At 31.2% G+C, this 25453-nt stretch overlaps 1 protein-coding gene across 1 annotated transcript in view; it reads left to right on the top strand.

Annotated features, from left to right (window-relative positions):
- LOC143227364 (dynein axonemal heavy chain 8-like) overlaps positions 1–25453 on the top strand; it is a 45561-nt gene that overhangs the window by 6000 nt on the left and 14108 nt on the right. The window contains exons 3-6 of the mRNA XM_076458818.1: positions 3082–3162; positions 10293–10409; positions 16138–16257; positions 21552–21711. Of these exons, the coding sequence (XP_076314933.1) occupies positions 3082–3162; positions 10293–10409; positions 16138–16257; positions 21552–21711 (478 nt within the window). The remainder of the gene's footprint in view (positions 1–3081; positions 3163–10292; positions 10410–16137; positions 16258–21551; positions 21712–25453) is intronic.

Genomic DNA, 25453 nt, shown 5'->3' with positions numbered 1-25453 from the left:
AGAAGATAAACATCTATATATAGGTGGATATTGTATTGACTACTATGATGTGATACATAACCCTAGTTATAATACAGACTTCATAGAGTGCATGGTCATATTTAGTGTTATTTATCAGAAAGGAAGATGCATTAAAGTTCAATGTTGATTTCAAATGGGTTAATGTGATGACCCATATTGATGCATTTTCCACTCCTATGGAAATGTGAATGTTTGGATACATCAGAAAGGAAGATGCTGATTATACACTTATGATATAGATACTGGTATGTCACATAGGATAATGAGAGTTGTGCTAAAATTACTTTTAACACGTGAGTTAGCATTGTATAAGTTTAGTGTCATGTTATTTGGACTTTACAATTACCATTATTGAGAGGTTATTAAATATGTGGAAGAGGCTTCAATGGGAAAAATGCCTGGTTTGTAATGGTTTGATGTTTGGCTGAACATCTGAGAGTGCATTAAAAATCTGAGAATGGTACCTTAGTATTTAAGAACAGTTGATTTAAAATTGAAACCAAGGAAGCACTTGCTTATATGCATGAAGGTGGACCTTTTTGGTCATTTTGTGGGAAAAGATGGAGTTTACTCACCATAAAAAATTGCAGTGGCGTTGGACTAGTTTCAAACTATGACCAAACAAGAAACCAGCACTTTCCTTGGTTTAATGTCCTATGACTGAAATTTTGTGGCTAATCTGTTCCAGACTGTTACACCATTATTTATTCTCAAAAATACTAATGTATATAGATGGAATGAGGAATGTGACCAAACATTCCTGGCAGTAATATATGGTATAAAGTTTACCCATATCATATGTTACTCTAGCTTATAAACCTGTAAAATGTATAAAGTGTAATTGTATGCCAGGTAACAATGTTGCAGAAGTATGATTTATAATGCATGAGCCAGGTTCACGAAACATAAATACCAAGAGATTGTTTCACTGTATAATAAGACCCAACCCATTTGTTGAATGTCTTGACTCTGAACACCTTGAAATTTAACTCTGTTTCTGCCGTAGAAAATTTAAACCATACAATAGTATATTTCATAAGCAATTGGATACCATGATTGATGCTTAAGGAGCTGTGGAAAAAATAACTGAAAGACTCATACGTATGAAAAGTGCTTCTTGGTCTGCAGAAAGGTGCAAGAAATATTTGGCAGATGCACATAGCCTGTAACAAGCATTTAAAAATATGAAAAGGTTTGTTGTGCCAGCATTATAAATCACCAAGATATTTTACTAAAGTTATTTATGGCAGCCAGTGGTCTCCAAATTTCTAAGGCAGAAAATTTTCCAAATGGTTGAAAGCTACGAAGATGTTACACACATTTTTGTTTGTATGATATTAGTTTCATTAACATAATTCAGGTTGTGATGTTAAGCACTGTTGTAAAGAGACAAAAAGCTAGCTCCAGCAGAGAATGGTAATTTCTCATTTGTAGAGAATAACCCTGGATATTGCTAGTTATTATCAATTGCACTAATTAAACTGGGATTAGTTTATTAGTCAATACTTCTGCATAGTCTGTAGATGATGTGCTGGAGGATAATTGGTAGACCAATTTAACACACTTGAAGATTTTTATATAGATTAGGGGGCTAAGTTCAGTACCCCAGCATTTTTTATGCTGTGTAATCTATTGGGTGTAGGAAAAACATGCACTTTGCTTTATCATCCACAGTCTGATAGTTTGGCACAATAGATAATACAGGCTACTAACTCTGTTAGAGCCAGAGTGTAGTTCTTTGTCACCAAGTATACTGAGGGTGCACTTGAATAATAAATTTCACAGTTCAAGTAACTGTAGTAATTATAACCACATTTTAATGATTTTATACTTGAAAATATCCAAATAGTGTTATTTTGTAATTTTGAAAACGTATTTATTGTTTGAACTTTGATCTCTGTGCAACTGTAACAAATATTGCTTGTAAAAAAGGTTTTTTAGTATTTCCTAATAACTTTTCTGTTTATTCCACAATGTAGGTTTATCCCTAAGAATTAGGCTTATCCAAGTTTTTATTTCTCATGTGGTTTTCATTTTCTCTTGATAACTATTTGAAGTATCCTGTGTTGAATGGCTTTAATAATGCCACAACAAGTATATTAGACAGTAACTAATAAATTTTTACCTCATAACATGGCTAAAACAATAGCAAAAAGTGATTGGTTAGAAAAGGTTCTTCTGTGGTGAGTAGTAATGATAAAGTGACTAGTAGAATATCTTAAAATGGTGAATAATGAGTTTTAATAAGAATCTCACAATGCTTTGGCATAAGCCACAACTCTGAGAAATTTTATCATTTTTCATTCATAGTAATTTTTGTTATATCTATTGCAAAACTACAGGACTATTATTCTATAAGAAAACATAAGATAAAAATACTGAAGTCAAACAATAATTATTAAAGGGAAATTGAGACTGATGAAAAAATATAATAAGAAAATTTTGTATGTATCAATTTAGGCCTAAGATACAAATGTAAATTGTGTTTTTATCAGTTAGTGCTTTTGTTGTTCCTTAGTGTTTTATGCCATTCTGTTAGCTAAATAACTGCTTCAGTAGGTAACGTTAAGTGATAGCTATAAATAATTCATAAAAATAAGATGAGCTAGGACTCATTGGATACATGAAATAGAACTCAGTAATATTAAAAGAAATCTAGTTCTCTCTAATTCTTTCTTCTTATTTCTAAAATTATTTTCACTATAAAAATATTTGAAATGATTAAGAGTATGTGATACTTGAGATATTTAAATAACTGTAATAGTGTTTTCTTAAAAATAAATATTTTATCCATGAAAATTTTATGAAATATATTTTGAATATATACTTATTGTGTATCAGTTACAAGAATTTCAAACTGGAATTTCATATAACTGTTTACGTAAGAGAATTAAAGAGAAACAAATTACTCCACATTTCATTTCAGTTGTTTATATTATATGTTGATGTAGTTCAAACTATTTTTATCCTTTAAGCAATATAATACATGTGATGTATCTTACACTAAATAAATTGAAAGAAATTGTATAAATTTTCATGATTATGTTTTATTTCTTCTAGGCATTATTAGACAGTTTTGTGTCATTAAAGAAGAAAATTCCCCAAGTATTTCTTCCTCTTATGAGCCCTTTACTGAAAAAGGTATACTTTTATATCACTTTTAAATATGTATTTTAGTGGAGTTTTTTCCCTAACAAACAGAATTAATAAAGATAAACAAATCAACTAGTCTGCTTTGAAATGAAGTTTTCTGAAACATTAAGGTTATTCTCCACTAAAATACATCATTAATTTAAACATCCATTATGCATAAATGGTAGCAAATTTAAGTAATTTATTGACTATTCCTTCATTTGTGTCATTTATGTAAATCAAAAAGAGCAAAAGTTCTAATACTGAGCCCTGAGGTGTCCCACTTGTGGTATTAATTCAGTTAAACTGAACTTCATTTATAATAACTCTGCTTTCTTCCATCCAGCCACATTTCTATCCAGTTAGCTAATGTATCCTCCACTTCTGAAGATATAATTTTTTTTACAAGCCTTTCATGTGGCACCTTGTTGAATGCTTTCTGAAAATCCAAATATACACTGTTATTTTCATCTACACGAGCAGTAACCTTTTCAAAGAATGTCAAAAGATTTATAAGACATGATTTTCTCTTTGTAAAACCATGTTTATTGTTCAATAAAATTCTAAACATTGTTGAATTACTTTGTAATGCATCTTTTATCAGATTTTCCAAAACTCTTCCCACAACTGATGTAAGTATAATCGGCCTATAATTACTGGGAGGAATTTCTATTACCTCCCTGAGAAAGAAGAGTGACATTAGTCAAATTCTAATCCCTTGACACCAGCCTACTATTCAAGAACTTACAAAAAATAGAAGCAGGTGACTCACATATCCAATCATTATCCTCCTTCTAAACCCTTGGGAAAATGTTATCTGGCCAAGGAGTCTCATTGTTCTTTATACTTCCCAGTGTTTGCTCAGCAGATAATTAATGCAGTAATATTACTCAACTACATTTATATCCATTTTCAAGCCCTAATTTTCTGTTTGACCAACTTTCTTGATCTTCCATCATACCACTCAATTTAAATTTCTTAAATTTATGATATTTTTATTTTATATCTTATACCCTTTATCCAATATTAAGATAAGGAATGGTGCTTAAATATTCATTATTAAAAAAAACTGAAGAAAAGCAGAATTTAATAACCCAGCTATCTCATAATCATCAGGTTCAAGACTTCTTTTATCATCCCTCAAGGGACCTACTCGTATGGTAGTATTCTGTTTACCTTCAATGTATTTAAAGAATTTCTTACTGTTTACGTTTTGCATATTCAGCCAACCTTTTTGATATCTTAATTTCCTGTTTGATCAACTTTTTTAGATCTTCTGTAATATTTTGTATCTCCTGTCATATTAGTAAATTTAAATTTGTTAAACTTTGGGTGTTTTTCTTTAATTTCATATTTTATATCCTTAATGAATGCACCTGGTTTTTTACTTGCAACTATCCTTTCTTTCCATTAGGAATATGTTTATCTTAAATATTTAAAAATTTATCTTTGAAACGATTTCCATATTTGATCAGTGTCTCCAAATATAACTCAGCTGCCCAATTCACAAAAGATAATTTCCGTTTTTGATATTTGTAACTAACATATTATTCCTTATCTCCATATGCACCCATATCACTTGCACCCAGATGTTCCCCAGTTTTCATCGTTTTGTTAGTTTCTGTATTAGAATTTAACAAAAAATTTAAAATAGCATTATTTCTAGTAGGTTCCTTAACAAGTTGTTAAATAAAACCATCTTTAACAGTTTCCCAATACCTTCCTCCCTCATGGTTTAATTTTAGTATCTTCCAATCTGTATATCTGAAATTAAAATCACCAATAATTATGTCTTCATTAAGAGGTGAAATCTTAGTCTCATTGTAAAATTTCTTACTAATTTCATTAATATTATTTGGTGGTCTGTAACAAATTCCCACTAAAAGTATTTTCCCTTTATTTCCACTAATAGAAACCTGAATAGGTTAAATCTCATTGCTATTATTTTTTATATCCTCAACTTCAATAACATGTTCCATTTTTACATATAAAGCTGCTTCCCCCATTCTTTTATTAATCTCTCCCATATTAAATAATTTGTAATTCAATATTTGAAAGATATTTCTGTCATCAAATATTTCTACATTTAAACATGTTTCAGTTATTTCTGTTATATCATAATTCTCCATTTCTACCAGTGCCATAAAGTAATCTGTTTTATTTCTTATATTTCTTATACAATAATAACAATTAAGCCAATCCTTAGAATTACTTCTTTACTCATTTCCATTACTAAACTTTGATCTAGATCTTATGCTTTTTGCATTTTGTTTATCCTGGTACACACCACTGCCCATTTCTAGTCTAAAAGTTCCTTTACAGACAAGTTAATAGCCCTAGCAAACAAGCCATACCCGACCTTATTTAAATGTAAATTGTCCATTTAAAAAACAAACTCCCTTAAGTTGCCCATTTAACTGATCTTCAAGTCCAACGAGCCAATCTGCTAAGTGTTACTTATCAACCCAAGCCTAACATTTATCCCAAAATTTTTAATTAATTAATGACCTACTCATAATTTCATTCCTACAATTAATTTTTGGCAGTATTTTTGACGCAATTAAGTTATAACCTTTTCCTTTAGCTGCATTTATTAACCCCTTGTATGTATTAATTAATTTCACTGACCAACCTTCCTTATGTTATTAGCCTATACATGCATAATAAAAAAATGCATCATTGCTAGCCACCTTTATTATAACTACTGTTCTGTTAGTTACCTCACTTGTGTCCCTGTTAACATAATCTAATTCTTTTTTCCCTGTTCGCCATACAAAATATTCTATCCACATGCCTTATTAAGAAATTACCTGCAACTATAACCTTCTTAAGTTTATTATCCACATCCTTCTCTAACTCTTGTTTTTCTTCCCTCCAATAGTTCCTCATCTGTACAAGCCAAGGGCTGTAATATATTGATCAGTAGGATAAGCTAATTACAATTAAATCCACTACTTTTAGTTTTAGTCCTAAAGGTACTTTGTCTAACTTCATAAAAGTAATTTTAGCTGATGTATACTTTGGATGTAAAAGCTTCAGCTTCTCTTGAAATCCTGTTTCCTTTTCTCACAGTTTATATTTATCTTTTTCTGTTGCTTGTACTTTAATTAGATAGCCTCCAACTTCTTGTCAAAGCTGCAGACTCGTCATGCAAATTACACATCTTTACCACTAGCTTCCTTTAAAAGTACACACCAGTCCTGAGTTCCCAACTAAAAACTACCCATTGCACCCATTACATAAGACAAACTGTGAATGGTTATCATCTCCACTGGTATTAACCATTGTATTTGTAGCCTGGAAATAAATAATCAGTATTAAGTATCAGTATCCCATTGCTAATTTTTAACACTATTGTTTGAGAATGAAATATCTTACAGATTTTATTACTACTTTATGTTCACACTAAAGTAATTAAATTTATCTTGAATTTTGTAGAAGTGACAAATAATTAGTCTTTATTTTATTGGATGTTTATATAATACTACTACTAATATTAATAGTAATACAATGTATTTATCCTGAATTATAACTTAAGTAAAAGTTGAATTTAAAGTAACAGATATAAGGTCAACTAAATAAGTTAATCTTTAAAACATGAAGTAATTTAGTAGCCTTTAGATTATATGTGTTTAATAAAATAAAAATATATTTAACCTCTTTTACAGTTTACCAGTAAGTTGAATTATAGCTAAGCCTAAAGTACTGTTACATGTTCTAAACATAATCAAATGTTGTAGTCAAGGTTACACAATCAAGCTCTAATATAAAACTGAGAGCAACCATGTGCTCTGGGGAAAAATTGTTGTATGCATCCCCTCCCTTTCTCACTAAGACCCAGATATGTATATACAAATTGGCTGTCAACAAGCTGAGCTTTGTGATTCCTTAGTGCTATAATTTATGTAATTTTAGATAAAAAACATCATCTGTCACATATTATCTTGATAAAGTTACCAACTCATATGTATGCTACTAACTTACTGTTTTTTTCATAAAAAGTTTTCAATTTAATATCATATCATGAGGATTTATAGGAACCAAATTAGTGTGGATTTGTTACTGGATAATGTCTTAATTAAATACAGCAATTTGTGGCTAACTTTGGAGCGTCAGGCTTATTTCATAACACAAGGTGTGTTTAGCCAGTATTTTATCATGTATGATCTTTTACTCATTGCATACACAACCAGCAAATTGAATAAATGCCGAAGTCACTACTTATTAGTAACATTTCAACAAACTACTCAGATTAAAATGGGCTAAAAATATTTATGGAATCAATAGTTAATTATTTTACCATACCTTTGTGATGTATCTGAGTTTAAGCATATGTGATTCAAATCTCTGTTTGTCTTCTTTTCATCACTGCTATTAGTTTGTTTTTGCTGCAGAAATCCAAACTTCTTCATTTATCTTCTCCCAATTATATGAGATATTCCAGTAGCTATCACCTTTTGCTTTGATATATGTTAAAAACCATCTTGTTCCAAAGAAAGATTTATAGAGATAAATGGATGTTCATCAGTTGCTCATATAAATGGTAATGCCAGTTTCCATTCACATAATATCTACATGCATTATTTTTTAATAGTACAAAATGCAAGACATAAGAAATTTCTGTCTAATGTGTGAGTAATTAGCTTTGTCAATACCAGTTTGTAATATATTAATTTTATTTCTACTCTATGAGTGAAGCTTCTAGCTTAAAGAAGTTTGTGTCAGATGTTGAATGTGCTTCTAGTTTTTCTGATGCTTTTTAACTCTTTTGCCCTAGGTATCCTTTACTAAGTATGACACAAACTTTTATTCTGACACTCAAAATTTTATTAACCACACCTTGTTTACATTATAAAAATTAGTATGCCATAACATCTTAGCTAATCATCTATATTATAATATATATCAGTTTTAAGTTACTAATTCTACAAGGAAATATTTTTTAAAATCCTGAATTTCCCTCAGTATGACACATATAACATAATTTCTCTAGACATCTTTTCTTCTCTATTTTGTCAACCACATTTTGAAAAAAATAAGAATAGAATCATCAGATAATCCATAATTTTTATATCCTTCAGTTTTTTTTGGTTTCAAAGTTATCAGTGGAAAATCAGACTCATCCTGTCACTTCCTCTTTTTAAGGATATGTTAATAGCTCTCTCGTAGATTTAATTATATATTACATATGACCAATAGAATGATAAGGGTTTCATTTATTAAATAACGTATTGCATAACTTTGTGTCAATTTCACTCAGAGTACAGACAATGGTACAGTGAAAGACTTAAAAACTAGCTTGGATAAATTTGTAATCACTTTTGTTACATAGTAAGAAAGCCAAAACATATTGAGAGTTTGGAGAAGATATCTACTTTTTGTATGTTATTAGTCTGTGTTCTTTGGTGCATTATTTAATTAAATTAAAGATATTTAGTGCATTTCTACTATTAGTATAAAAAGGTGGACTTAAATCTCCTCAACAGTTGACAGCAAAAGAAAAGAAGACTGGGTTAGTACTTTATTTTTTTTGTTTTTCATGTTTATTTTTTGTTTGTTATTATAAAATTTAAAAATAGGGATCTTGTTAAGTTAGTCAGAATTACATAAAATAAGTAATAATATAATAAAAATGTTTCACAAAAGCATGTATACAAGCAGCACATGGGTAATGTAATTTGATAGCATAACATGAGCTGCACATGTCCAAGGTGATTTTGAACTTATAATGAAGAGAACAGTAGTTAGACATGTTTCAAAGGGCTATAAAACAATAAAATTTAATTATGAATAAATGGCTACTTGTAGAAGTTTAAATCCACTTAGGATAAATGAATGTAGTTTCATGTAACACTTTGAAGTTATTATGGAAAGAAAAAAAGGTAATTTGGATTTATTTTGATTTTTGTTGGTGGTTATGAGATTTGTCAAAATTATTGATCATATATAGAGATGGGATAGAGAAAATAAGAGATAAAGTATAGTTTTTACTGATAAACGTTTGAAATGTATATAGGATGTTTTAGGGATTACAGAAAGGAAATTTCATATTTTCCAGATAAGGAAAAATATTTTCAATCTTAACATGAAAATGACTTTACGCATGGACTATTCAAAACAAATATTCATGGACAAGCTTTATTTTAGTTTATTAAAATTCTTCTATAAAAAAGTATGATTTTTTTTGTATGTGAAAGACTTAGTGTTAACTAAAAGTCTGCCAAATTTTATGAATATATGCACACTATATTGAAAGTTAGAAATATTAAATTTATAAAAACTTTAAACGAGTACATAAATGTCACATAGTTGGCCAAATTGACTAGTGTGTATTTGTTGATAGCTACATTAAGAAACATTTTCTTGGGAGACTCTAGAAAAACACCAATTACCTCATATTGCTTACACCCAACTTTGAACCCTTTTGACAATGTTTTTTTTGTAACCTTTACTGAGTCACAATTTTTGTATCAGTCAAAGCTTTCAGATACAGTATCTGTCATGTGAAATACTTTTAAGATCTGTTCTGGAAGTATTGGAAGAAGATGTAGATTGTATGTTACCATGAATTTTTTCTATACACGCCTATTAAAATGAACATATTATATATGTATTTTGAAACTTGAACCTGTTGAATACTCCTTAAGTGTTATAGTAATTTCAGTTGAGTAAGAAATTTTGATTTTTTTTTATTTCCATTACCTTTGTTTAGCCTCTTTTATTGCAGAATGGCACCATCTGATGTCTTCACATCGTGCCTATAATTAGCATTTAAATGATGTATGATGTGGATGTGTGAAGGCACTTTTCATTTAACTGGTCACTCATCGAAGTAGGATTCTGAAAAAAGTGACCAGTCAGTATAATCAATCAAGTGGTTTATGTACAGGTGTTATTGTGAAAGATAGTGATTTTGTTAGAAATACTTTTTGGTCAATGTGTTGTATGCATTCTGTTTTTCTGTATTTAAGTAGGTAATTATAAATCCTTTATACATAAAACCATTATTTTTAATATAGAAGAACTTGTTGTAGAAGTTATTGGACAAAAAGTATTAAAAATTTACAAAAGCTGATCAATAATTGTAAGATCGTTCTTTATTTTACTGTTTTGTGCTGATTTTGTTAATTATTATAAAGATTAATGCTGTATTTGGACCTGGCTTAACCTACATCACTTGGACATCTCTTAAACTACCAGAATACTTGGACACTGTCAGAAAAGCCCTAAAACATTTAGAACATGTGATTAATCAGGTAATTTCCATTTAATTTTAATTAAGGCATTCTTTGCATCACATTTTTTCAAAGATTCTATTTTAATAAAATCGTTTAATTGTTGGAAAGACAAGATTGTATTAGGTGCCAATATTTTATCTGAGAAAAAAAATTATGGCATAAAGGTGTTACACATTAAAATTAAACATTTGGTATCTTTGTTACACAGTGCTAGAAATCAGACTTAATTTATTTTGTTTAGTGCTGCAGTATATATGTGTAAAGAATTTTATAAAATTTTAGTAAATTTAAATTAAAATGTATGAATAAGGATGTTGAATTTTTAGAAGTATATACAATTTACCCCATTGCAAATTATTTAGTCTGTGTTATAGAAATGTATTTATTATCTCTGTGTTATCTTATTGTCTCTCCTGTTGTCACTTTTTATTGTAGTGATTATTCAGATCAGTTAACCTTCTAAACTTGTCAGGAGATTAAAATTTGTCATTTCTTTTTGTTTAGTTGTGTAGTCTCTGTTTGGGATTTATTTTGTTTAATGTTTTTTTAGTGTTGGAACCAATTCATCTTATAAAATTAACCCTAAAACAAAGTATAATTTTTATGTTAAAAAGTTACTGGTTTGGCAGTGTATAAACATTTAATCTGAAGGAATTTTGTGGAGGAAAGTTAGCATGTTCATGTTTTCTGCCAGTATTGCACATATCTTGTGCTGGAAGAATCTTTACTAAAAGTAGTGTGAATTTACAGACATTATGGAAATTCTTATCTAAAAAAACTGTTTTAAGACTTGCATGTGATTTGTGTGCATAAACCAAAAGCATTATATTTTGTGGTACTGAAAGAAACAGTGAGTATGTTGCTTGTTGTTCTCGTTGTGACTTAACCTTTTTTATTTGTCTTGAATTTTAAGTCAAGTGTCAAATCATGTTTGTGTAATAACTAAATCAGTTGTATATCTTGATAAGTGCTGGTAGAATTTTGTAGAATTATATATGTTTGTTCAGAATAGTTAAAGTGTAGAAAGTTGAATTGGTATTTGCTGTTTTTTGGTAATTTAACTAAAACTACAAAGTGACTTTCTTGAAACCTTTTTTTGCTGCATTTGTTTAAAAGTGATTTGAACTATTGCTAAAGATTAGTGAAACAAAACACAGTGAGCATAGCTTGCATTTGTCATTGGTGATTTGGATTACCATTGATAACATTTAAGTTAATGAGCTCATTGCTATTTATGTATTACATTACCACTAAAAAACTTGATGTCACAAATGGAATAAATATTTGTATCAATCCATAATGAATGGAAGTTTAATTAACATGACAAAATTCTGAAAAGTAGATGTATGGGAAACCAGTGACTCATTTATGAAAACTACAGAAAAAACAGAGTATTAATGAACAAGTAAATAACTGGTTACAATGTAGAAGAACAGAACACCAGAACACTATGGTTTGCCAGATGTTCATAATGTCCACTTACCACATCTTCAGTTGTGATTTTGTCATTGTTCTTGAATGGAATGCCTCTGAAAAATATTAAAAAGAGATCTAATTTTATTTAATACTTGAAAAAATAAGAGAAGAAGCTTTCAAGCAAGATATTGAAGCTGTTATTAATGATTACTTAGCAATTAACTCTTATTTCCAAGATGGTGTCTTTCTTCTGCTTACATGCATAGTTGGTTTCATTCAATGCTGCCTTTTATTCACAAAATTTTTTTGCATGCTTTCAGACCTCATGCACTTTTCATATCACACAGTGTAAATGATTCTCGCATGTAAATTATTATGTGATGAACCTCCACCAGTAGTAGTGCCACACACCTATGTGACTCATATAACTATCTCTGTGCTATTTTCTAGCCAACTATCACTTCTCGTTTGACCATGCTCATGCTCTGACATTTAATTTGTGCTCTCTTTAAGAGTTGCCTTTAGTTTTATTCATATTTTAATATCAATTGTTTTTTTTTTAAACCAATTCACTATTTATCATACGGAAATAACATTTGTAACTTATACCAAAGTGGAATTGTTTTATATTTTTACCTAGTGACAGAACTTAATACTTCATTACAGTGTTTTCTACTTTTATTTTTTTCTGCCAGTATGGTTGTTTTTTGTTATTCACTTTGAAATTTGAATTCCAAACGTTATTTTACCACTTTGAGGGTTATATCATCTACCAGCATATCTACCCTGGCTTCAAATGGTAGTCCTTGCCTGGGAAATTATTGGCTTTACTTCCAGTCAGCTGACATTTATCTGGATTTGATTTAATTTGAGGAATTCATACATTTTGAAATATAGTCTGCTAATTTTGTAAAGAAAAGTATTAGGGTTTTTGAAAAATGTTACTGTTAATAATATTATATGTAGTTATTTAGGTTCATTACTTCTGTTACATTGGTCTATACTCATAGTCAAGTTTCGGTTTGCAATTACTGCTTAGTTGTATTATTTGTCTTAAACATTAGAATTAGGCTTGCCATGAACCTATGTTGTTTTGACATTACATGTAATTCATCTTAGTAGTATCTCATAAATATGGTTGTTCTTTCTTCCTCACAACATCACATCTCATATATATTTTATTGTCAATACACACTTGCTGAATTTTACAGTTAATATCTACTTCATTTTTGTCATTATATATCTTATATGCTTCTTTATATTAACTTTGTTTGTGTGGATTCCTAGAGCTGGGACCCACATAAACTTCTCCTGATATTGTACATTTAATTGTTGGATTCAAGTTTTTAAATTAGAGCTCAGTGATATATTTTGTCCTGCACAGTTTGATTAGACTTAACAAGTGTCTGTTATTTTTGGTTTACCAGTAGTTCATGTAACTGGTAAATGGATAATTAGGTTAAACATCTTAGTTTCTTTAACACAGGTGTTTATTCCACTACACCATTACTTAAATTTATTTTATACTTTTTACAATTTATTTAGTTTGTGAGGATCCATGGGGGTAGTGGTGATCACCCTACCTTCTCCAAGTATTGCTCATCTTCCTCCTACAACTGTCAAACCATTTTGGATTACTTATATTTTGTCAATTTTCTTTCGCCTGCCTTCCTTGGTCTCGAATATGGTGTCTTCTAGACATACCTAAGTTTTTTTAGATACATTTTATGATACATTTTTTTATCCTTCTCTAAATATCGTCCTTAATGATAAGTATTCTGTGTTGACGCTATCCATTTTGCCCTCCACTTCATTTTCCAGTTTCTTCTTACTCCTTCAGGAAATGTCTCCCTAACACCTCCTTTTTATGCATTTTGCCTATAGTTTGGGATTTTCATAGGGGGTACTTTTCCACCTTCCTTCCTTGTTGGAGTGTCTTCCATCTTCAGTTATTTCTTCCCACACATGGCTTCTTTGCTTGTGGCATTTTCTGGGGTAGGACCCTGTCTTCTACTGTTTGTTGAACATCTTCTTCAAATAGGGACTTAGAGTCAGCTCTTTTTCCTTATCAGTTTTTTTTTTTTTTTTGCTTCTTCTTTGTGCTTAGCATCATGTGGGGTTTCTTCTATGGTATATTCTTTCTTTTGTTTGGTTGCTCTTTTGTTGCATTCTGAGTAATTGCCATTTTTATTCACCTTCCATGTCCTCCCATCCTTTACCTGTTCTACATTAAGATTTCTCCATTTGTTGTTTATGCACAATGCTGATTGGAGTTCTGGATTTATCAGTCCTGCCACAATAACTTTTGGGTTCTTCCCAGTTTGAATACATAGTCTTTGATCACAGTTGGGTGGATGATATCTGCTGGACAGTGAATACCCATGGTACACATTCTGTTCACTCTTACTGGGACACTATCTTAGTATGAATATTCTATTAAAACATACACTGTAAGGGTATGTTGACTTCACTTTCATAATTTCCATTGCCTCAAAATACACACTGTTCATTACAATCACGTTAACTAGAGATGAGGTATTTTACAAGATTGCTTATAGGTTATTCATCATGATATCTTTGCTTCGTAAATATGCTTGTTCTATATTGTACTAATATATGCATTTATGTGTAAAGTAGAAGAGGATTGCTGTCTGTCCCTGCCATTCCTTAGACTGAATAAATAAGGTTTGGTATGCTTTTCAAAGTAGGGTTTGCTGGCCACCCAGTGCACCATCTCTTGTGTGAATATTTTTCCAGACTCTTCACTATGTTTTTTCCCCTTGTTTCTTACAGTGGAGTGTGAAAGTCATTACCATTTTCCAGATCCAAGCTGGTTTAGTGGTGAACTATGGAGGTATTTTTCTGAATGAGATATATAGATATAAACAATGATGAAACCATCCAGTTGAAAGGAGAATGATACTGTTGTGCTGGTTTAGTTGACTCTAATCCTTTGAAAAGACACTTCATCTTTGCATGAGCTACTAAGAGGGGATGTTATAGTTTTGGAGTGATCTGTCATAACAGTTAGGATCCCTCATTCTATCCTAACATGAAAATCAATTCCTAGTGGCTGTGGTTTGAGTTTACAGCTTAATCCAATCATCCTATTGTCTGCACACATGTTGTGCAGTTGGGATTTCTCATTCTACCCTTGCATGGGTGTTGGCTCTTGGCAGTTGATAGAGAGCTTAACCAGTCAATCTGTATTCACACTGTATTCAATCTGTAGTTGTATTCACACATGTAGTGTGTTTGTTTATATGCAGTTCACCATTTCAGTGTTGTGTGATTGGTATCTCTCATCCTACTCCTGCATAAATTTTGGTTCTTGGCAATTGAGTTTTGGATTTAAAGTTGAACTAGTTAACCTGATGTACTTACACATGGTGTGTTGGCATACATGCAGTCTAATATTTTTATTAGGATCACTTATCTTATTCTCATATGAACATCCATTCCTAGTTTTTGGGTTTTGGATTTAGAGCTGAACCAATCACCATAAATCCTCACATGTCTTCATGAGGTACCTGGCTTCTCACTCATTTCACTTTCAGTGCACTGCTTTCATGCTGTGAGTTGCTCTATTTCTTCCTCTTGCACTAACTCTTGATGTCTTTATGCTGAGGATATTTGAGATGGTCCAATTTGTTTCATTTGAGAGGAATGTTTACATATGGATTGTAGTTGACTTACTGATAGTAGAATGCTCTTCTTACTATCCCATGGATGTGTTTTAGACACAGTTGACTTGCAAGGTATGGTCTGTTGTGCCCTAGCCACTCTACATCTTGGGGCACATCCCTTGCTTTACCCATATTTTTTTATCAGTTCATGAAAGTTAATTGTGATTTTCTATCATATAAATTTTCAGTGTGAATAAATGGAATAAATTCAATGGAAATTGCATATTTAATATTTTATGAATTTCTTAATGTGATGTGTGAAGTGAGGGTCCTGTAGAACAAATTCACATAAAATATGTTATTGATTGGGATACAATAGTCTGAGCTACAGAAAGTGGAAAATTACTAAACTATCATTTTTTTTAATGACACACGTTATGTCTTGCAGATTATTTTGGTTGCATAACATATTTGCTATTTATTGATTTGTTGTCTTGATATTTATTTTTACATGTATTCATAATACAACATATTTCTTGGTATAATGAAGAAATTAATGTAACAAAGATTTGTGTGTTTAGCACAATACAAGTTATGTTTTTCTTCTTTGGTACTTAGAATTTGAGTATTATAGGCTTTGAATTTTATGTGAATAGAATATATGAATTATGAATAATTGTTCATAACAGAATTTTGTAATTTAGGTTGCAGACATCAAAACTTCCTGCATTGATAAGATATTGGATGAAATATCCAGAAGTGTATTGATTGAATTTCCAACTACCAAACCATGGACTGCAGTGGAATTAATAGAAAATACAAGGGTAAATTTATATTTTAAACTATTCATTTGAATTGCTGTGGATTTTCAGTAAAAGGACAGTTTCATAGTTTTAAGCTTAGACTTAAACTTTCATGGTATCAGAATATGCAAGTATAAGGTAAAAAAACAACAACATTTAATTATTATAATAGTGTAGAATATAAGTACACCATGCATTTCCTACCCATTTAATTTTTTATTATTAAAAATTCATCCATTATTCTGCATATGTACAGTTTACACATAATAAATACTCAAGAAAGTCATTCAAGTGCTTTCAATCTAGCTATTCCGTTTTCTTTGTCTTTCTCTTGAGGTAACAGTTATTATACCCATGGGTTCTATGACTATGCTACATATTGTACAAAGATGTTGATAGCATGACCTCTGGTGATAGATCAGGTGATGCCTTGAGACTAAAACCACCTTTAAATTTAAATGGCAATGACCAGTTATGTGTATATCACTAGTTACTGGGTAAGTCAGATGTTAATTTTGAAGTAAATATTCTTATAGTTTAATGGTCTGGTAAGTGATCAAAACTTTGCCCAACCTTTTCCCCACGCTTCCTTCAGTGATCTTTGTTCATAATCTTTCTCTTCATCATAAATGAAAAACATTGACAAAATAAAAATAATTTTCAAATGTACTGTAAAAAATCAAAAAGAATGGTGCAACTTAAATTAAAAATGACTCATAATATGATAATTACACAAAATATCAACTTGTGTTTATAAATTTAAGATTTTGATCAGCAGAGAAAGAATACTGTCACTTCAAAGTTCATGGCATTTATATAAATTTAAGAAATCTTATCAAACTCTTGACATTTTTTTATTTTTAGTTTATTCTTCATGACTATATGGACAATGTTTACATGTTATTTTTATGTTCAGAAGTGTTCTGAAATAAATTGGAAACGTTTTTCAGGATTTTGGTTACTCCATAATATACTTTCAAATGTTTTTAGCTCTATTGTTTTTGTTCTTTTTATAAATATTCACATATTGTAACAAAGTATTAAACTGTTCATGAAATAAAAATGCATATTTTGGATCTCATATTTTCATAATTCAGAAAAAGTGCAATAAATTTTAGCCTTTTTGAACATTCATAGTATTATGTACTTATGTCAGACAACAATATCAGGTCAGAGTTTTGTTCCTAAACAATGCAGACAAACAGAACTTTGCTGAGAGACAATTGGATTTTATATATTTTAAATAAATATCTTGAAAAATTTCATATTATACAAAAGACCCATTACATAACTCAAAGAAAAGTTGGTGTTACCTGAAGATTCCACAGAATGGATTGGAAAGAAAATATTTTTGTAGGATTTTGTTTTCTGCTGAGGTATATGTGTATTGTACCTTACTTCTATTCTTGTGTTTAACTTTACAAAAGCTTCTTTGTATTAGAAATGGCATTTTACATAACTCAAGAAAAAGTTGGTGACTGGAGGGAGACAATTGTATAAGAGAGTTGTCAATTCTAGAGAAGCTCTTACTTGGTCATTAGATTTACTATTTATTCAAAAAGTCTATTTGTGATATCCATCTGATTGCAACTGATGACCTCTGAAGATGTCCTTTATGTGTTATCACCTAGAATAGCTTCTGTTATGTTCTTTCCATGAGGATTGACTTCAGTGAAATGTAAGTATGGATGACTGAAGTTTATCATTGTGGTTAGGCATCTGTTACATCTATGATATAAATGAACCACACCTTTGCCAGTCAAAGAAATTCAAGGACAGTTTTGTTGAAAGACTTGAAAGACAGTCAGTTAGAGAGAAAGGAGTTGCAATTTATGTATGATGTTTGACAAAAAGAGCTACAATACCGGCCTATACCACAGTTGAGGGAGTTGATTCATTACAATATATGTCCTTTCAAAATAGGATGAGAATTCTGTGGGTCTTAATCCCCGACTTTTAGGTTTGAGGTACATATAGTATGATTCTCATACTATCCTTGGGTGAATGTCAAAGGTTTTCCATGTAGTTGACTTATTGAATACAATCTGCAGCACCCTAGCTACTTTACATCTCACAGTTTCCACCCTTATGTATTGCACACTCAACACACAGGTGAAGAATATACTTGTTCAGAAGTGGTGTGGTTCTCCTCTTCTGATTTTTGGATTTAATTTTGGGGGTAATTCTGTCGTTCCCTTCCACTGGTTTCTTCTCCTTCTCAGTGTGAGGTTCTAAGTAATTATGTGTGGGTGGTAAGTATCATATTGGGAATTATAAGTTTTCTCTATCAAAAATGTATTTCTGATAGGTACTTACTACTTTCTCTCATGTTTCCTGCCCTTTCTCCCAACATTTTTCTGGTGCTGACCTTTTCTGCAATGCTTTGAAGTAATAGTTTGGTAGAAGAATATAGAGGGAACCACATGCATCACATAACCTTGTCATGCTGTTATTGGTTAAGAGATGAAGCATGATGATTTGTATAAGAGGCATCTCATTCCACCATTCCAACAGGAGGAATGGAAAGCTTGTGGCGTGCATGAAGAAAAGGTTTACAAATAGAGGGCGGCATTGAACAAGAATGTAGCTAATCTTGTAAGTATCTATCAGAAATACATTTTAAATGTAGAAAAATTAGAACTTTATTGGTGAAATATAGAAACATGCATTAGAACATAAAAGTATTTTAAGAGCTTGAAGAGTATTTTTGTGTAAATATGCCTAATTTGTATGATTAAAGTTGTCTGGCATCCCTTAATTTTCAGTTATTTTCATTTCACTTTGTTTTGTGTAACTATGGATCATTTACTTTACGTATGATTTTGAATGTAATTATGTATATATTTTATGTTGATTATGCTCATTTTATTTTTATATTTTTTATAGTTAATATATTTACATTTACCTTATTTAGTACCACAATATTATAATTTGTTTAAGTTTCAGTTTAATCTGCTTATGAGCTTTTGAAGTCTTTTTGTATTTTATGTTAAAAAATATATCTGCATTAAGTGTTGTTCAGTTGTGTCTGTGGTGATATTATCAGTGGCATCTGAATTTGAAGACAGTATTTAACAAGAATATAGGAAAGGGAAATAGGGTTTAAAGATTTTATCTTTTAGGTCAAAATAGGAGATATCATAATAGCCAAAATGCATTTATCTAGATACAATTGTGTGATTACTGTCAGTCCATTATGATTTTAGTGATAGGGTTGCTTTGGAACCTTGTAAGTTTAGTGAATGTTGGTATAATGCACCTCAAGTAAAGGTGTAATGTAGGTAGGATAACCTTGCATAGAATCAAGTGCATACAATTTATCGTGAAAGGAAAAATAATAATTCTATTTTAGACGTAGATTGTTTCTGAATTAAGCTGTTTTCTGTTATATCATCAATGTTTTTTTTTAAATAAAAACAAACGACTTTAAACAACAGACTCTAAATTAAGATAACAACAAATATTTTCCAGTTTTGTTTTCTAAATTTTTGTTTTATACTTTCAGTAGGTAGACTAACAACAATATTAGATTACATTTTGGTTGCTAAGCTTCGTGTAATAAAACTGTTGTTCGAAAATATTGTTACCAAAATATACTGGCTTTTTTATATGTCAGAAATGGTTAATGCAAGTGATTTTTAATAATAATTATCTTATAGATACATCATGAATGATCTTAACTTTAATTGGCTCACAAAGGAATTTACTGATGTTTGACTGCCTCACTGTGCTATTCTGCCTCTTGTTGGTCAAGCTTGATTTTGTAAAATTTTATTTATTTCAGTTTCTCTGAATTGTAAGGTTAGGGTATACTAAGGGGTGGGGGTGGTAGTATTTTCCCATCAGTTTTGACAGGCTGCATAATAAACATTATGTAGTAACATGATTTAAATTTACTCACTAAACTATTTTGCACAGCAGACATTTGTCTGAATGTGTGCTTTTTTCTGTATAGGTAGTTGTCTGGGTCAGGCTAAGAATCGTATATTAAGAGACATGCTGATTAATCTAAAGCTTATCGGTAATTGGCATAAAGCCAGTGAATCTATTAACAAATAATTGATGCAGGTTGATTTGAAAATTTAAATACTTAGATAAGATACTTAGCAATAAAGTGCACTCTAAATACTAGTAGATTTATTACATATGCACACACTTTACAAACAATAAAATCAAATAAAATATTTAACTTTTTGTTGACCTAATGAAGTAACTTAGGAGTAATATTTCTTAAAAATTATATTTACAGTGGTTCGAGTTCTCCAACAAGTGATAAGGAAAAATTTACATGTTGATAGTGTAGATAATTCTAATAATGTGGGAAGCATGTATGAATTATTTTAAGTATTCAATACCTTCTGAAATTTAAATAATAGGAAAAATAGAATAGTACACCATCTACAGTTCTATTCCCTTAGTCAACTGACTACATAAGACCTAATCCATATAAAATCACTTAAAAATAAAAACTGCAAAAAATAATTACTTTATTTAACATTTTCTTTAGGAAGATAACGTTGTGAATTTTTTAGTTGCACATAGTGCAAAGTTAGCAAAGACTGATTATTTTATGAGTAATCTTCAGTCATGAATTGTTGTATAATCAGCCAAACTAAACTGCTTGCTAAAACTTCTATGTTTTATGTACAAACTCAAAAAGCCAACCTGTTATGACAGTCTTGTTCTGTACCATGAAAAATTAGGTTGTTCACAGTTGCCTCTGCTAGCTCAGTAACAAGTAATCATGAGTACTTTATTAACACATAAAGACAAATTTTACAAAACATTTCATAGATATGGGGCATGTGACATTTACATTCTGAGCAGTAAACCAAAACAGGCACTGGTAGATTAAAACTTGTTTTGTTTAATGGCTCTCTGTAGTTTCATTGACTCATTCTCTGCAAAAATCTTATTGTTTTTTCATTTGTAGTTGTATTTTTAATTTAACTATGGATATCATGTAAAGAACTTGCATAAACATTTGTAGTAACAACTAATTGTTTTGGCTTAAACAGGAGTTTTATGAGGAATAATGAAGTTGTTTTTTTTGTTTTTTTCGTATGTTAACAAGAATGTTAATGACTCTAATAGTTACTTTTTTATCTATGTGATAAAGAATCTAAAGTTTACAATTTTGTTGGATTATAATCATTTTTCATTTGGAGGAAACATCTATAAAATTCAAAATACAGAGTTAAAATTTTGCAATGTTTACATTAAAGGGTTAAAAGTAGCCAAAATATGTTTTCTGAATTTTCATGTGATATTGCTAGCTTTCTTTTTTTCTCTCACAAGTCTTTCTTTATTTTCAGACTCATTGTGCCATGATTGCCAGTGTACTTAACCAGAAAATACTTGGTGTTAAACAGGCTGTTCAAGAAGTGATTCATTTGTTTGCTCTTGAGATACATAAAAGCACAAAAAACAACCGTGAAGATGACATACCTGAAGAAAGAAGTCAAATAACTAATGGTGATAGTCTTATAGTTCTGCAGGGCTGTATTTGCATGCTTATCCTTTTTGGGAAAAGTAAAATGTTAATACACACTACTTTTCAAAGAATCAGCAATTTCTCTCTTACAAGTCATGAGTATTAACCCCAACTTTTACAAATAGCAACTTTTTCGTAAACTCAGTCCTCTATTTAGAAAAAGAAAACTTTTAATTGTATACTAACGTATCTTTTCCAAATCTAAAGCTTATGTGTAAATTCTGGTAACCAGAATAAAATACTAAGAAGTCAGAGGTTTGTATACTCTTGATTCTGTACATAATCTTATGAACTTTAATATATCACTTCTTACCCTTCTTTTCTCAAGATAAAATGAAAGATGTTAACCTATCCCTGTAAAATAATCCTTTCATTCCTACAATTATCTAGTTTCCTTTTCCTTAATCAGTTATAATTAGTCAATTATTTTTCTAAGAAAATAAATATCATACACACTAAGGGTAATTTGTACAGAGAAATAATTTTTGACTTGTGATTAGTATGTCTACAAATACATCATAAGCTTCTTTTATCAAACTTTTGTAATTTTTTCCCACTAAAAAAGTAAAATTAATTGGCATATAATTTGCAAGATAACCCATATAATCCATTTTAAAAATAAAAAGTAGCATAAACAACTCCCTAATCCTCATGAACCTGTCTGCTTTGTATTGACCTATCAAAAATGAAAGATAGAGTCTCATATACCTGATCTTCAACCTCTTTAAAACCTTCAGCAAAACATTACATATTTTTGACGTTTTATTGACTTTTAATCTTTCTTTCTTCTTTGTGTAGTACTTCCCTCCTTTCACAAGGATTATCATTTCTTGTTTTGTACTACCGTCTATTTGTAAATTCCCTTAGTTGATCTTCATTTAAATTTAATTTCAGTTCTCTTTGAGAGCATTTGATTTACCCATGTTTGGCATAAATTTTTCACTGGTTTGATATCATGTACAAATTCTGAGGTTGCTGTTACCAATTTTGCTGCATATCACTTTTCTGTAACTGCACTTTTGGTCACAGGCATGGGTGACCTGTTAGTGGATTTTGTGCAATTTTGTTTGTGGGGAGCTCAAACACTATAATGAACTCATGTGGTCTCCTGTTTATGCCTTTATTTTTTCTTTATTCTTTCAACCTTCTTGACATAAGCTGCAGATAATTTGATTTCCTCAACCCTGGAGTTTTCTGTGCCTTTCCATACCTTTTCCAAAAATTCTTTTCAGCCCTTGTTGGGTTTTTCAGGGCTTATATCTGAGGTATATATTGTTTTTTTTCTCTTTGTTTCCACATTCTCTTTGGTTTAGGTTTACACTGTGTATTTTCCATCCTGTTTGGTAATGGCATTAATATGTTGTCTCCCAGGAGCTTTGAGTTGGTCTGCCCTTGTGACATTTCAGATGGGCTACCACATTCAGTTTACCTATTTGTGGAAATGGGTCGAAAAATTTCCTGTTTATCTTATCCCTGCCCTCTTTTCTAGTCTTGAACTTCCTCTTCCTATCTGAGTTTTTTGTGGAAAGAGTATGGGGTTTTCAGAGACATTTCCCTCTATTCCCTTCCACTGTTGGTCACATGTTGTCTTTAGCTATGGTTCTACACATGTGATTCACTTTTGTTTGGGTTTCTGTTAGGCTGTGATGCTATATTCTCACATACTCATTGCCAGTTTTCATAAATATGGGTCACTTTTATGTTCTGTTTTTCAACATTTCATGTTTGACACAGTTACTATGTTCTCGTTGTCTTGAGTAGCTTCTGTATAACAGGGCTCTGCCTTTCCTTTCCTGGCTCCAACTCTTCTTTCTTGATCTTATCCTTTCCTGTCCTGTCTTTCACAGATTCCTACAGTACCAAGATTACTTGAGTGTAAAATAATTGTGATACTTGAGCCATAATATGCCTGTCCCTGACCACATCAGCCATAAACAACATGGATAAAGCAGAAGGGATTTGCTGCTCATCCCTGCCATAACTAGATTGAATACATTAGTGTGGTCTGTTTGTAAAAATAATATTTTATGATCACCCCTTGCACTGTCTCAGGTGTTACAGTCCCTCTGGACTATCCAGTGTACTTCCCCCTTCGTCCAGTGGAATATGGGACTCCTTTACACTTACCAGTTCCAAGCTGTTTGGATGGTTGACCACTGGAGGAAACATGTTGGATGGGTTTCCTAAAGATGGCTATAACCACTCAATTTAGAATAGGGTGGTGGTGTTCTGCTGGTGTAGAGGGAGTTACAAGATGCCCCCCAGTGGTTGATTTTCCAGACTTGAGATTTTCATATGCAGTTCATTCCTCCAGTTAGGTGCCTTTCTCCTACCTTCTTGAAGATGTTGGTACACAGTGAGTGAGGTTTTGAAGATTGAATGAACCAATCACATAAGTTTCAGGTTGTTTATCTTTCCCTCTTGATTTATCTTCTGTGTAGAGAATTGTATAAGGACTTCATGCCATGTTTCTGATTTTGTATTGGAATTTCCCTCATTATGAGGTTGTTGATGACCTAGGTCATTTCAAGCTTTTGCCCAGTTGCAGGGTTGATTGCATGTGATGGACTTTTTTCAGATTCCAGATGACACATCCCCAGGTCCCTGGATTTAGGCCACACAAATAGTTTAATGTGTTCCTGGAGTCTTCATAATAGTTTCTTCTGGACTTTGGGACTTGAGATGAAGATGGTATAGATCTTCATCCTACCTTTATGAGATGTTGGTACCTTACAAGTGAGATTTTGAATTTAGTTGACTTGCAAAGTGCTGTCCCTTATGCTGTAGCCACTCTACATCTTGGGGCACATTAACTTTTACTCACCTTCCATTATGGGATTGAATGATTCTATTTCTTTTATGTCTCTTTGTTTCACCATCTTTTCTCAAATAGATGTACTCTCTTCTTGTTCCACCATGTCTGGTCATCCTGACCTTTTCACTTTCCATAGTGAAGAGACAGCTTGCTCAGATATGGTGCAGTGCCCTTCCTCAAATCTTTGGATCTATTTCTCATTTAGGGGTGTTCTTTGGATCCTTCTTGGAATACACCTGTGCTTCCCTTACACTATTCCCTCCTCCAATTCAGTGTGTTGGATTCAAATTAATTTTGTGAGCAAAGGGAGAGTGCCATATTCAAAATTATAATTTTCCTTAATGAAAATGTCCTCCACTGGCATAGAGGTAAGTCTATGGATTTACAATGCTAAAATAAAGGGTTTGATTCACCTTGGTGGACACAGCAGATAGCTCAGTGTGACTTTGCTATAAGAAAACACACCTACACATGCACACTCCTTAATGAAAGTATATTCTCCTCATACTTCATAATCTTCTGGTGCTCACGTCTTCTGCCAAACTTTGAACAAATAGTTTAATGGATGAGTATAGAGGATGTCACACGGTGCATGTGAATTAGTGCTTTCCTATTGGTGGAGAGGTGACACATAGTAATTTACATAAGAGAGGTGTAAGAACTGTGGATTCCAACAGAGGGAGGGTTGAAGACTTGTGGTATGTATTCAAAAAAGTTTGCAAATAGAAGATAGCACAAAATGAGAAATGCTGATCGTGTGACAAGAGGGAAGTATCTATCAGGAAATTATAATTACCATTATTCTTGAAACACATTGCAAGAGGTATGTGATATTACATACATAAACTATACAGAGGAAGTATATTTCTCACTATGAAAAATAAGTTCATAACCTCATAATTAATGTC

This window comes from Tachypleus tridentatus, chromosome 9, assembly GCF_004210375.1.
Source record: "Tachypleus tridentatus isolate NWPU-2018 chromosome 9, ASM421037v1, whole genome shotgun sequence".
Taxonomy (NCBI): Eukaryota; Metazoa; Arthropoda; class Merostomata; order Xiphosura; family Limulidae; genus Tachypleus; species Tachypleus tridentatus.
The sequence above is the reverse complement of the archived record's forward strand: the minus strand, read 5'-3'. Positions and strand labels throughout refer to the sequence as shown.